This window comes from Saccopteryx leptura, chromosome 1 (assembly GCF_036850995.1).
Source record: "Saccopteryx leptura isolate mSacLep1 chromosome 1, mSacLep1_pri_phased_curated, whole genome shotgun sequence".
Classification (NCBI taxonomy): domain Eukaryota; kingdom Metazoa; phylum Chordata; class Mammalia; order Chiroptera; family Emballonuridae; genus Saccopteryx; species Saccopteryx leptura.
In genome coordinates this window covers 201,549,651-201,563,577 of record NC_089503.1, presented here as the reverse complement: position 1 = coordinate 201,563,577, position 13,927 = coordinate 201,549,651, and the positions used below count along the sequence as shown (strand labels likewise).

At 47.3% G+C, this 13,927-nt stretch overlaps 1 protein-coding gene across 2 annotated transcripts in view; it reads right to left on the bottom strand.

Annotated features, from left to right (window-relative positions):
• Window positions 1-224: 224 nt before the first annotated feature.
• FAT4 (FAT atypical cadherin 4) overlaps window positions 225-13,927 on the bottom strand; it is a 155,581-nt gene continuing 141,878 nt past the window's right edge. Inside the window, exons 14-18 of one of the 2 annotated variants that reach the window (XM_066384989.1) lie at window positions 12,734-12,858; window positions 10,360-10,577; window positions 5,859-6,120; window positions 1,404-3,251; window positions 225-751 (exon numbers count right to left, since the gene is read on the bottom strand). In XM_066384989.1, coding sequence (XP_066241086.1) covers window positions 738-751; window positions 1,404-3,251; window positions 5,859-6,120; window positions 10,360-10,577; window positions 12,734-12,858 — 2,467 coding nt within the window. In that variant the 3' untranslated portion in view covers window positions 225-737. Of the gene's footprint in view, window positions 3,252-5,858; window positions 6,121-10,359; window positions 10,578-12,733; window positions 12,859-13,927 lie in introns of both variants that reach the window. The other variant, XM_066384984.1, reaches the window with a different exon arrangement.

Here is a 13,927-nt window from a genome sequence, read left to right as displayed (position 1 = left end):
GGGAATGCACTCAAGCGACCTTAAACTTCCTGTTCTACCAAGTACCCATACTTACGTTTAAGAAAACAAACAAGGATGCCCATTTATAGTCCACTTGCCGTGCCTACTGACACGTCAAGACTGGTTTCAACCATGGAAGAAGATAATACAGAGAGATGGAAATTTAACACTACACTGCAGGTGCAACACATTTTAAATAAATATTTTAATTCTATTGTTGGCATTTACAAGTAGAAAGCATACAGTATGTTACAAATATCAAAAGGTGAAAAATATGAATGTTACATAAGTAACAAATGTAAAAAAAGTATTTTCTTACCTTCCCGGAAAGTAAGAAAACAATTCAGCATAGGAAAATATCAGTATCAAAAACACATCTTAGGTGTAAAAAAAACCCAAACAAACAAAAAAAACCCACAAAGTTTTTACATGGTATTAAAATAATGATCTACAAAATGACAGGATGTAACAAGGGTTGACATTTGACTTTGCATAAATTATAAAAACTGGGTACTGGGGGGGTGTCAATGCGGGATGGTTGAAAAGTGAATCCCACACCATTGGCTTTGCTTAGTTCGATTCTTTAAGATTTTATAAAAGCATAAAAGATTTTTAATAAATAACTTTCCAAAGTGTCTCCGGGAGGTGTGGCCGACGGCATCATGCCCGAGCAGGAGGGGGCAGAGGTCTGGGGACATCATGCAATCACTGTATTCCTAGTGGAGTCCTTAAGGAGGTCAGGAGACCAGCACTGTTGACACACAAAGGATTCAGAAGTTTTAACACCATTTTGTTTAAAAAAAAGAAAAGAGTTCTAAAGTGCTGAACCAAATCACTTAATTTGAGTACCCATGGTCACGTAAAAATGCATCCAAATCTTCAGACATTTTACCACATCTATGGCGCTGGGGGTGGGGGAGGGAGCTTTAACACTTCACCTTCCACGTGCGAGGCTAGGAGGGGGCTCTTTTCTACACTTGACAAGGGTGGGCTAAACTGCAAGGACCTCACAATGCCAAAACACAACCTTAAGAACACACCGGCAAGGACACACAGCCCGGCTCCCAGCGGTGGGGCTTCCCTTTCCGCAGGGGCAGGGCTGCTCATTTTTAAAATCACAAAGTGAACACTGGTAAGAAAGGCATGCAGGAAAGCCAACTCCACCCAGCGGGTTTAAATTAGAGAGTTGTTCTGAGTCAGTTTCAGCAGCACTGTGGTTATTATTTTTAAAAAGTTTCCCTCCAGCACCAGTCCTTACTGGCCGGTTTTTGCCAACATGCCCCATCTGGTCGGGGGACCTGACCACAGCGGGAGGGTCCCTTCCCCTGTTCCTCTGCCAGCACTGAGTGCTCACACGTACTGTTCTGCTTCCCCGTCTTTGGGGACTGGCTGGCTTGACCCACCTTTGCTGTCCTCATTTGCTGCTGCTGCTGCTGCTGCCGCCGCCGCAGCCTTTTCTGGGAGAGAGGCCAGATCTTTAAACACATCCACATAATGTCCAAAGCCAGGGCCCCAGTTCAAAAGGTTGTCCCAGTTGAAGGTCCCTGCTTGGGGCCCCAGCTTCAGGGGCAGGGTGCTGTCGGCTGCCCCTGATGGCACCTGGGTGCCCACGGGGGCCCCCTCGGCCCGGCGGCCATGGTACCGGCGAGGCTTCAGCCTGGCCCCATAGTTATCCTCATCGTCGGCATCCGACTCGTTGACTTGGGATAACTTGGGCATCCTGGAGGTGTAGGCTGTGGGCTTCTCCCGATCATACTCCATTTCCGAGCACGTGAAGGACTCATGCGAGTCACTGTCAGAGGACGACTCCGGGGCAGGGATGCCATCGGCAGGGTTCCTGGTCCTGGACAGTGGCCGCCGGCCGTCCTCCTCTGAGGAGGAGCGCCCATGGTCGGCGCTGCAGATGCTGGGGTTCCTGGGCCGCGGGGTGTTCAGCCTCTCCACCTCCTCGATGGACAGTCCCACGGGCGGAGACGATTCCAGAGGGATCTGGCCCACCGGCTGCTTCAGGCGGCTGCCCGGCCGGGAGCTGTGCGGGGCCAGGACCTGGGGGCTCTTGCTCCTCCTGCCCAGCCTTGTGGCATAGCTGAAAAGGCCGGGCTGGCAGGCGTCCCCATGCACGTCCACAGCGGCCCCGTCCCTGTCCCTCTCCCTGCCGGGGAGGTGCAGCTCCCTGGCCGGGCTGCTGCGGTAGAAGGTGGAGGACTTGGAGAAGGGCGCGGGGCTGTGCCTCGACAGTGGGTTGGGGGTCGGGCAGGCCGAGTGGCTCAGGGAGCTGGTCCGCAGGCCGGGGCCGTAGGATGGCTGGTAAGTGAGGCTGCTGGCCCCCAGGGGCATGGGAGACTGCCGCGCAAAGCCCAGGGGGCTGTGCCTCTGCATGGAGAACTTGGGGGTGTGGCTGCGGAACTGCTTGTAATGCTGGATGATGTCTGCGTCAGACGGGGCGATGCTGCTGGCGTTGTCGATGTCGTAGTGCTCAATCTCCTGCTCCGGGGAGGCTAGCGGGGCGCTGGGGACGGTCTCTGTGCTGTGTGGGAGGTCTGTCTCGTCGTAGATGAGGTAGGGGTTCTCCCGCTCGATGATGTCGGGCTTGGGGTTCCCCTCCGGCTGCTTCCTCACAGTCATGTCATCCCCGTAGGGGGGGATGTTGTCTGGGTCGTCGAAGGCAACGTTCTCACTTCCCTTCTTCTTCTTCTTCTCCTTGGGCTTCTTCTCCTCCTTGGGGCCCTGGGCCTTCTTGCTCCTGCACTGGTTGCAGAGGATCAGGCTGAGGACCAGGAGGGCCAGGATGGTGGCACAGCCGCCCACGATGGCGGGCACGGCCCACAGAGGCAGGGAGATCTCTTCAGGGCCCTGGCTCAGGATGCAGACGTGCCCCCCGGGACTGCCAGCTTTGCACAGCCTCCCCTGAGGACAGACAACACCAAGACAGGCCACCGCCATCTCGCAGGTCCTCCCCGTGTGTGACTCTGGGCAGCTGCAGGTGAAACCGGCGTGCAGGCCGGGCTCGCAGCTGCCCCCGTGCAGGCAAGGGTGGGAGGCGCAGTCCCCGGGGGGCACGCACTTGTAGGCATACCACTGGTTGATGCACAGCAGGTCGCCCCAGCAGGGGTTGCTGGCACAGATGTTGGGCCCACGGCAGCCAATCGTCACGGAGGCGTCGGTCTTGGAGATGGCGGCCAGGCTGTGCTTCCCGCTGAAAGGCAGGCTTTCCCCACTGTACAGCACGGATGCGATGCAGCCATCAAAGCCTGTGGGCCAGAAGGGGGAAGGCGGTCAGAGAAAATGCACGAATGGCTCAAACCCCACACTCGTGCTCACGGAGCCCAGTCTGGGTCTGGAGAAGCTTCACCCCCACACCATGGGGGCTGAGACCCCACGGACTGGGAGCCACTGTCCAGGTCAGAGGCAAGACACCCGTGCACTGACAACCTCACTTCTTAGTGAGATGGGGGAGCATTCCACAACCGAGCTGGGGTGGGGGGCGCTCGGGTCCCGTGCTTTCTGAAGATTTATGAGCGACTCCAACAGGCTGGATTTGCTTTCTCTCCCTCTTTTTACTCATGTAACAATCTCTCTGTTTTACTTTTATAGTCCATTGACCAAGAACTGCATACAGAGAAATAAAATATATCGTAACGAACAGTTATAAAGAACAGAAAGAGGCTGATAGCTTCAATCATTGTACCCGCCTTCTCAGTGGAGGCCTCAGCTCCCAAGGAGCCCAGCACGGGTTCTTCGGGAGCAAAAGAAAAACGTTGGCTATGCTGTGGTTTGTGGGTTTTGAAAGGGCCAGTAGAGAGTATCACTTCATGAGGTAGGGAGAGTGGAGGGGTCAGATAAAAAGGATCTAAAATGGCTCCTTAGGGGGTGATGAACATTTTTTAAAATGCGAGAAACACGGTTACACTAGAGGGCGCTCATGTTATTAATATTCCCATCTCAGAGCCCAAAAATCCATTTCTCGCTAACAAAACGCATGGTTGACAGGGACTCCTTTTCCTAAAACGTCCTGATGAACCGACACACGTATTCTCAGGTAAGCGAAATGTATACAAACGACTGTGACCGGACGTGACCTCTGACGCCTGCACTCAGTCCCTCCCAGGCCTTTTTCAGTTTTCCTCCTCCTGATGCATCCTTCCACCCCAGTGACCTGTCCACCCTGGTCCCCTTTTCTGTGAGCTCTGACATCTCCTACACTTGCTCCTACTCTCCTGGGTCCTGTGACGCCGGCTCCTTGTTTTCTCATTCAGTCGTATCCATCCAGGCCCAGTGCCTCTGGTCCCTGCTTGAAACCCATGATCGGAACATGCATTCCCAGAGGAAGCCCCCTCCAGCTCCCTGCCCACCCGCCGAAAGGGTCTTCTCAAAGTTGCTCCAGACCCAGAATGTCCCCAATCAAAACCTTGGTGTTTCCCACAGGCCTTTTTTTGTTTAACTGTCCTGTAGTTGCCTTTCTCACTGGTCTTAACCCTTCTTGTTGAAAAGTCAGAAACCTCCCAAAATTTTACCAAAATACCCAACAGTTGGGATGATTTAAATTCTTAAAATACTTCTTCCCTCTCCACTTCTTTCTGACTCCTTGGCCAGCAGACCTGTCCAGGCTCTGGCCATACTGTGCCTGCGCCTCGGCAGGGTCCTCCCAGCTCCCTGAGGCAAACTCCTGGTGTCTCCCTTTGTCACAGCGGACCTGGAAAGTTCCTTCATCTCACTGGACACCCTTAAACCTCATTCTTTAGTCACTTCCCATTGTTCCGAGAATAAGACCAAAACCATATCACAGCCCAGAAGGCCTGCTTTGTCCTCCAACATCATCTTTTACCTGTGACATCAGCCCCCAAGGTGCTGCGTTCTGGGATCTTGATGTGCCAACCCCCCCCCCTTTTTTTTTGCATTTTTCTGAAGTGAGAAGCAGGGAGGCAGACAGACAGACAGATTCCCGCATGCACCTGATCAGGATTGACCCAGCATGCCCACCAGGGAGTGATGCTCTGCCCATCTGGGGCATCGCTCTGTTGCAACCAGACCCATTCTAGTGCCTGAGGCAGAGGCCATAGAGCCATCCTCAGCTCCCAGGCCAACTTTGCTCCAATGGAGCCATGGCTGCAGGAGGAGAAGAGAGAGGCAGAGAAAAAGGAGAGGGGTAGGGGTGGAGAAGCAGATGAGTGCTTCTCCTGTGTGCCCTGGCCGGGAATCAAACCTGGGACTTCCACATGCTGGGCAGATGCTCTACCGCTGAGCCAACTGGCCAGGGCGATGTGCCCTACTTTTTAAAAATCTTTTTTAGTTCCTAACCGTATAATCTTTCATATTCATTCACGCTCATCTTCATAGTTCAGATGTAAGTACAAATGTCAATTTTCCAGGAAAGCTAAACTTTCCTCTTTTGGGGGGGGCAACCCCTCAGAATTCTATATTCTTCCTTCTCATCATTTGTTGTGGCTTAAAATAATATATTTCCCTGTACAGCGATTTCATTAGTGTTTGTCTCCCTTCTGGGGCCTGTGTTCTGTGAGGACAGTAGCTATTTAATTAGTCCACCATGGCATTCTGAGGACTACAGTATAGGGCTCCGTAATGTCTGCTGTGTGAATGTACAAATGAATGAATCAATACAGAAATAAATGTTGGGTGGATGAGGAAACCCTCCAAGCACCCTGGAATGAATTATGGCTTGGTAGAGCAAATGCGAGTGTCTAAACAAGTAAGTGATGGCCGATGACTCATAAACTTTCCACAGGTTGTTGTGACGGTCTTAGAACATTCAGAACAGGTATGTTCAGAAGCCTGACTACTCTCAGAGAACCAGCTTCATTCACCCTTCGTCTGTGGCTGTACTCAACACAAGCACTTACCTGTTTGAGTATCTCGATGAGCTTGGTTGGGTGGAATGCCTCCCAGGGAGATAGTGAGCACATCAAGGCCCCCGAAGTCCTGAGTAGGGTGGACAATGTCTCGGTTATAGATCCTGTCCACGGACAACAGCGTGGCGGTCCCATTTTTTCCGATGAGAAGAGTATGCCAGTGTCCGTCGGCGACATACACTTCAGGGATATTTCTCTCTACTCTCCCAGCGACTCCTGCATCTGATGTAAAATGTACTTTGCCATTCTTAATCTACAAACATATTAAAATAGCATATAATCACACTATAATCTGCTTAAATAAAAATTAAATATAACCTTAAAATATTGATCAGTTTGAAGCAGATAGGACAGGTGAAGAGACCGGCTGTGTTCGAGAGTACTCACCGCCTACCTCTAGGACTGCAGGTAACTTGTACCTTCATATTTAATAGCTTCCATCATTTCCAAGGTGTTCTCATACTTGTACCTAATTACTCAAGGTGCACAGAATAATCTTCCAGAATGCAACTGACATAATAATGATGATGAGTACCCGTTTTAAGGGAAGTAAATGAAAACTTTTTTTGTGTGATTTATTATAATTTAATGGCTATGGTGAGTATATAAAAAAATTGGTCAGTTTAGTAAATGGCCCATAACAATAAAAAAACAAGTTAAAATATTAATACTTGCCAAAAAAAAAAGTCAATGCTTAGATAAAAATGCAGCGTCGTTGGAAAAACAAAGACAACACTGAATTGTTTTACCTGTCATCTGTGGCACACTTAGAATCTTAGGGGGGAAAAATGATGGCATATCATTTACCACAGTTATTGAGATTAAAAAACAGTACGATGACCACAGGGTCAGTTCTTCACGAAGAGGTGTCTGGGCAAGGCTTCGCTCTTTGCTCTCTGCCAACTGATCTAAGGGCGACTTGGTTTCTATTCCTTTGCTCGGTAGGACGCTGGGTTACCGGATGCTGCTCCTACTCCCGTTTCCAGCGAACACGTTTCCAGTGTTCCGAGGAGACGCTTTAGAAAATGAAATAATGGATGAGGCAGATGAACCCTGGTTCAGAGAGCATCGTCCCACCAAGCTACCAGACAGAGCAGCGTGGGTGCCAGGGCAGAGGGATGAAGTGACACCGTGTCTCAAATGACAGGCATGAAAGCATGCCTCGGTGTGGCCTGTCCCTCAGATCCAGTGCCATGTCTCCACGCAACACACACACATCTGGTAGAACTAAAAATCAGCCCGCTTGTACTGTGGAAAATATGCCTAACACATTTACATATGTTATTCATATTGTAATAGTTTATTAAATCAGTTCTCTCTAGATAATAATGTCGTTCAGGAACAAACTCAGATAGGAAAAAAAAAAGCAAGCTGTGGTTAAATGACAATAACATTTCATCAAATGGGCAACATCTCATGACCTATGATAAAAACAGCATCTCCTCTTTGGTTTTAGAGACAGAACCCTTTTTGGAAAGAAATCTTGGGAATAGCCTTCTCCCAGCTCCATGTCTCTTTTCGGATTGATCCCAACAGATCACCCTTTCATCTGATGGAAGAGTCTTTGGAATACCCCACAGAGTGGTTTTAAGAACACTATAACATTCTTAATGGTTCCATCTTCCCTAATAATACTCTACCCATCTCCTGTATTCTTTAGACCTCCTAAAACATCATGGTAACATTTTGCTTTATTTATTCACAGGTTTATTGGTTCATGTATTTATTGTTTCGTCTACAGAGCTCTGAATCCTCACCCCATGCCCCGTACGACATCCCTAACTCCTCACTGAGAAACAGCAACCAACAAACCGAACGGCTAGGCACCCAAACAGCAGCGCTGATCGGGAGAAGAGGTGGTCCACGGTCTGTTACGACAGAACCCCTGCAGACACATGTCATATGAAAAATGGGAGACTGGGGAACACTTGATTGTGTCAACACACGTACACAACAGTGTGCCTTTCCTCTCAGAAGTATATTCTCCTTTTTATCCCAACAGAGCCTCTCTACTGACAGACTCTCGTCTCATGTTGTGCTCACCACCCCTCGCCGACCCTCTCTCCTCCCACCGTACAGAACTCCATTCACCTTTTCCTCGTTTTCACAGAATGTGTGTGTGTGTAAGAGAGAGAGATACAGAGAGGCGGATTCTCAGAGTTGACTGATTCAGAGTATGCAAAAAAATAAGGAAAGCACATGTCAAGAAGTGAGTCATCAGAAAGAAGGAAGAGAACCAGGGGGCCGGTCCCCAATATGCAAACTGGTAAGTCAAGGTGTCTGCATAGCTTCCCAGGCTGCACCAACAGGTCCTCATCCTGGCATCCAAATGACTGGCCTGCTAACAACAGCCACTTTCTTCCTGTCTCCTTAGTTCTCCTTACTCACTGTTTTGGGTTGTTTTTCTTTTTAATGGCCTTTACTTCCCCTGCCAAGCCCCTTCATCTCTGAGAAGCAGCTTTATCAAAATTTCATAGGAAAGAAATGCGCATCTTGGTCTCCTTGTCATTAATTTGACTCTTTAGCATTTCTTTTCTTCCCTTCCCTTCCCTTCAGAAGCTCTGGCACCCAGCACTGTGCAGCATGGGGCTGCCTCATGGCCCTGCCACTGGGAACATGAGTTTCCACAGGGCCCTTGGGCCTCTCCCTTTGGGCAGGAAGAGCTCAGTCTCTGAGCCCGCCCACCTCAGGGGATTCTGGATGTCGTGGCTCCAGCAGATACTGTACAGAAAGTGCTCATCTGTCATTTAAACAGCATGAGGACTTGGAAGTGACTGAACAGATAATGCTCAGACCTCCACGTCAAAGCCTCTCATTGCACATACACATACACATTGTTCCTTGTAGACTGTGAAGTCTACCTCTCTCTGTGTCTTTACTCTTTTGGCTCCGCAGACACCGTTCGGTGAGAACTGTACACAACTAATGACCTCGTGCGGCCGGCTTGTGCTCTCCACGCGGAGGAGACGTCGCAGGCTGAGTGGCTGTCCCTCCAGGGGCAGCTCCGGCCATTGTCTCAGGCCGACGCTGTGCGCATTCTGCGCCAAACAATCCTTTTCTCCTGGGGTGCTGTGTGCTATTGGATAATTATAGATTTACCACTAGATGCTGGGCTCTTCACCCCAGATAAACCGTGACATAAAAAATGTCTTCAGGCATGGCCAAATGTCCCTGCAGAGCGTGTCACCTGCAGTTGGGTATGACTGAACTAGGGAATTATAATAGAATTTTTAAAAGATTGTTGTTTTTTTTTTTTACTTCTTATTAAAGAGATGCACATGGGGCATAACAACCAGAGTTGGCTTGGATAGAGAGAAATTTTGAGAAGAAAGAGGCTGAAGTTGAAAGGTGAACAGCTGTTTTTGTTTTCAGTATTATGTGAATTAAACTAGCAATTATCTATACATTTTACTCTTTCCTTTAAGTAAGTTTTTAGTAATATCCAAAATATTGATGTATATGGAGAAAAATCAGGAAATCTGGGTTTGTGCTTTTTTAATAATTTAGCAAAATTCATATAAAATTCATATAAAATTATGAGAATTAAATACACAAAGTAATATAGAAAGCAGTCAATATAACTAAAGAAATTGGTGATAGCAAAGATGTCTTATTTGTGGAAAAGAAAGCAAAATAATTATTTTAGGAATTAACAATGTTAAGAGGTGATGGGAAATACCTATCTAATGCAGTGACCCAGCAGGGTTATGTCTCATTTACAGTCGAGAAAAAAATAGCAAATTATGTAAAAGTATATCGATAAACCAATTTGCTGTTTTCATGAAATATGAGGTTTAAAAGTTATTTATGGAGGAATTATTTGGACAATTTAGCTATAATTTTACTTATAATCATTTCAAAGATACTTAATCTCATAGGGTTTACCTAGATAGCAAGCTGAATATAGGTGCACACTGAATATAGGCTTTGGAGTCAAGTCAGATCATTTCAAAATGTTTTTCCTGATGCTATTCCTGTCCCTCCACACACATGGTGGGGGGGGGGGGGAAGGCAAGTTTCCAGTTGTATCACGCCAATATTATTGTTAATTATTGTATTATTGTCCATACAAATGACTGTAATGTTTTGCCCCACCCTGTACATATATCAGTGTTTGAACTAATTCTTGGAAAAAAGGTATTTTTCCATTTCAACGATACATTATCGTTTTGTTTTACTTTGTGTAAAGGTAGGGACCCGAGCAATAGATAGTCTTATCACACAACACAGATCACACCAAGGCGTCCTCTGCCAGCCTGGCCAGCCCTGGCCTCCCCTCTACACCCAGACGAAAGTGTTCAGCGAGCCAGCCACTCAGTCTGGGAAGCAGTTAGACAGATGATACCAGAACAGTGCCCCGCTTGTCTTGGTCAGAGTGGGCTGGATGCGCCCAGGACAGGAAGGATGGGCGGGGCGCTTCGCACCAGGTGACAGGGCAGACAGTGGAACGGGGCAGGGGGAGGGGAGTCAGCACCACGCGGGTGGGTCTTACCTTCACGGTGGTGTAATTGCTGCTTTCCTGAATGTGGATCAGAATGCCATTCTCGCTCCTGGTCCTGAACTTCACTTCCAGACTGCTTCCGCCCGGGGGCTCAGGCTGCGCCCCGCGGAGGCTCTGTCTCAGCAGATGCTCCCGCTTGGCACTCTGACTCATGTGGTAGTCCAGACGGCCTCTGCCCCCCAGGGACACAGCGGTGTCGGGGGTCACTGCTGCGGGCCACAGGGAGAGGGATAGAGAAACCTGCAGTTACTTCCTGAACAGTGGCCACAGGGGACAGAAAGTTTACAAAAAGGCACAGTGAAGACATTTCAGTTTTTCAAATTAATGTCCCCCCATCCTCCACACTGAAAAAAGTATTTTCCATGTTGTCAATTACTGTGCGAGTTGGTTTCAAACGGGCAGATACATTTTGGAACCACAAGATGTAAGACCTGTTATGACGGACATTAATCGTTTGGGAAATATTCTTGCAATGTCCTATACTTGACATAAATTATGAATTAACTGAAGAGACCGCCACCGGTTAAAATGTAGGGAAATGGAGTGAATCGTTATTTCTTTATAACGGTTCACTGTGTTTCCAAAATTCACAAATGATGCTATGTTTGCATCATTAAAGCAACTGGCCATCTTTAAAGCCTCTAGCACATGAGACATTTGAACAAGAAAAATAAAAGTACAATCAAATATTTATATTTGTAACTCACTTTATAATTAGTAATGATCAGGTAGAACTTAAGTTATCACCATGTATAATTATGATTTTCCATAATCTGATAAAATTTTCACACCACTGAAGCTTGGAAGTCTGCGATGGCCCCATAGCTAAAAAAAAGGCCATACAGTGAGCACAGAAGGGATTCAGTATGGAAGTTACCCTCCAAACAGTTAAATTTTGTAGTATGTAAATTTTGTTTATATTTTAGTTTATTTTTCAATGAATGTATTGGGGTGACATTGGTTAATAAAATTATATAGGTCTGAGGAGTATAAGTCTATAATATATTACTACAGTCTACTGTGTAATCACCACCCCAAGTCAAGCCTCCCTCCATCAATTTTTAAAAAGAATAAGACATTTCTCAAGCCAATGACTCATTTCATATTCCAGATATAATCGCGTTCCTACCTATTAAATACTCATTACTTTAAAAAACACGTATCAAAGCTCTTTTTCTATGTTTTGATTTTCTTCTAACTAGTAAACACAATTATACCTCTGCTACTAATATCTTTTTGAATACAGTATCCTTCATCATAAATTTCTATTCATCCTCATAATAGAACGAACTGACTCCTTAAGAAGTGGCCAGTTCAGTGTAGTGATTTGCGTAGTAACCACTTCTTTGAAAATGAAGCTCTTTTTATAAGAAAGAGAGCCCCTTCAGGTTAGGTTGTTGGTGAGCTGTACAGTGAAATTACAGAATGTGTGGTCTCATGATGGTGCAGACATTAGTAATGGCTTATGAAGAATAACATTAGGATTTATAAACAAATAACTAATAAAAGGATTTTAAAAGTAAGATTCAAAACCAGTTCTAATTGAAAGTTAAAATTCAAGTATCATTTTTAATTGGAATAGGTTATAATACATTGTATGATATTTTGAGCTCAGTGTTCCGTGATATACTTACACTTATCCTCCAAATAATATAAAATATTCACCAGAGAAATATTACCCAAAGGCAGTGACATGAAGCCAAGGCCTGACAAGAGCACCAGGGCCGTGTAAACTGCCTCCTACAGGTAAACCAAACATAGGTGATGTATTTATGAAATGAAAACTAATGACATATTTAGTAATTAATTCTGAAAGGAAGTCACTCTTCCTTAAATTAAAAATATACATTTAGGCCCTGGCCAGTTTGCTCAGTGGTAGAGTGTCGTCCCAGTGTGTGGAAGTCCTGGGTTTGATCCCCCGCCAGGGCACACAGGAGAAGCGTCCATCTGCTTCTCTACCCTTCCTCTCTCCTTTCTATCTCTCTCTTCCCCTCCCACAGTCAAGGCTCCACTGGAGCAAAGTTGGCCCGGGGACTGAGAATGGCTCCATGGCCACCGCCTCAGGAACTAGAGTGTCTCTGATTGTAATGGAGCCAATGCCCCACATGGGTAGAGCATCGCCCCCTAGTGGGCATGCCCGGTTAGGGTGAATGCGGGAGTCTGTCTCTCTGCATCCCCTCCTCTCAGTAAATATATACACACATACACACACACACTTTAAAATGTCACTGTGTTTCACCAGTTACTGCCCACTGAACACGTTCGATATTTAGAAGGAAACAGAATGTGATTGCACATGTAGGTGCAGGTATTTCTGCCTGTCGTGGTCACTGGGATTCCCAGGGAAGGGGAGACGCCGACATACATTTCTCACAGTATTTGCCAGTCAGCCCTTCTCTGCAGTGACACTGCTGCCACGACCAGTAGTCCGTGCAGGTGCCGCCGTGTTGGCAGGGGCTGCGCGTACAGGCCCCCTCCAGTCTCGGGCACCTGCAACAAAGTCACAGCAAAGGCTCAGCAGACACAGCACCAGGAGGGGCCGGGGACTATGTCACCGACACATGTATTGGGCTGCTTAGTTTCATGCACTCAATTCTTTGAAACTCAAGGTATGACTCCATGCAACCTGGCTCATTCTAAAGGAGAGGACTAAACAGAACAATGTCTTCCATAGTAAAGAAAAAAAGGCAATTATTTCTTCTTTACATGAAGTCTTACTAGAGCAAGACATCTTCTATCTCTGGGCTATGGATTTACTGCACCTTCACCAGACAACTCAGGCAACTCATGTTTGTCAGGTGTCTACTGCATGCTAGATATGCTCCCAGCATGGATATGAACTGATGACAAAAACTTGTGTGTTCATGCAATATTTATGTTTCCTTAGACAGATGTGTATTAGAAAGGAAGTTCTGTGAAAATATTAAGACAGAGCAGGGGTGGGTATGGGGAGTTTGGGGGGGGTACTGGATCTCTAGACTAGGCATGGAGGAAGGAGTCATCATTCTTGTAAAGACCTGAACAAAGTGAGGGAGTGAAGCAGGCCAAGTTGAGGAGCATTCCAGGCAGAAGACGGAACGGGTGAGAAAGCCCTGTCCTGTCTAAAGACCACCGAGGGGCCCAACGTGGTCAGAGCACAGAGAACAAGGGGACGTGTAGTCACAGCAGGTAAGGAGCCAAGGGAAGGCCCAATCGTGAGGGGCTGGCAAGTCAGGGTGAGCACTGTCTTCTGGTTTAAAAGGTCATGCTGGCTGCTGGCAGACTGGCTGTGACACCGGTCAGAAAGAGCAGCTGAAGGTCAGGGTGAGCACTGTCTTCTGGTTTAAAAGGTCATGCTGGCCACTGGCAGACTGGCTGTGACACCGGTCAGAAAGAGCAGCTGAAGGTCAGACTAAAGTGTTGGCTGAGTGGGTGGTGGACAGAGCTATTATTACCTGAGGTGGGAAATCAGTGGAGGGTGCAGGCCCAGGCTGGGGGGTCAGGAAGGAAGGCCAGAAGTTTGGTTTGAAACTTCAGTTTCAGAGTTGTCAGAAATACACACAGAAAATTGATCAGGCCG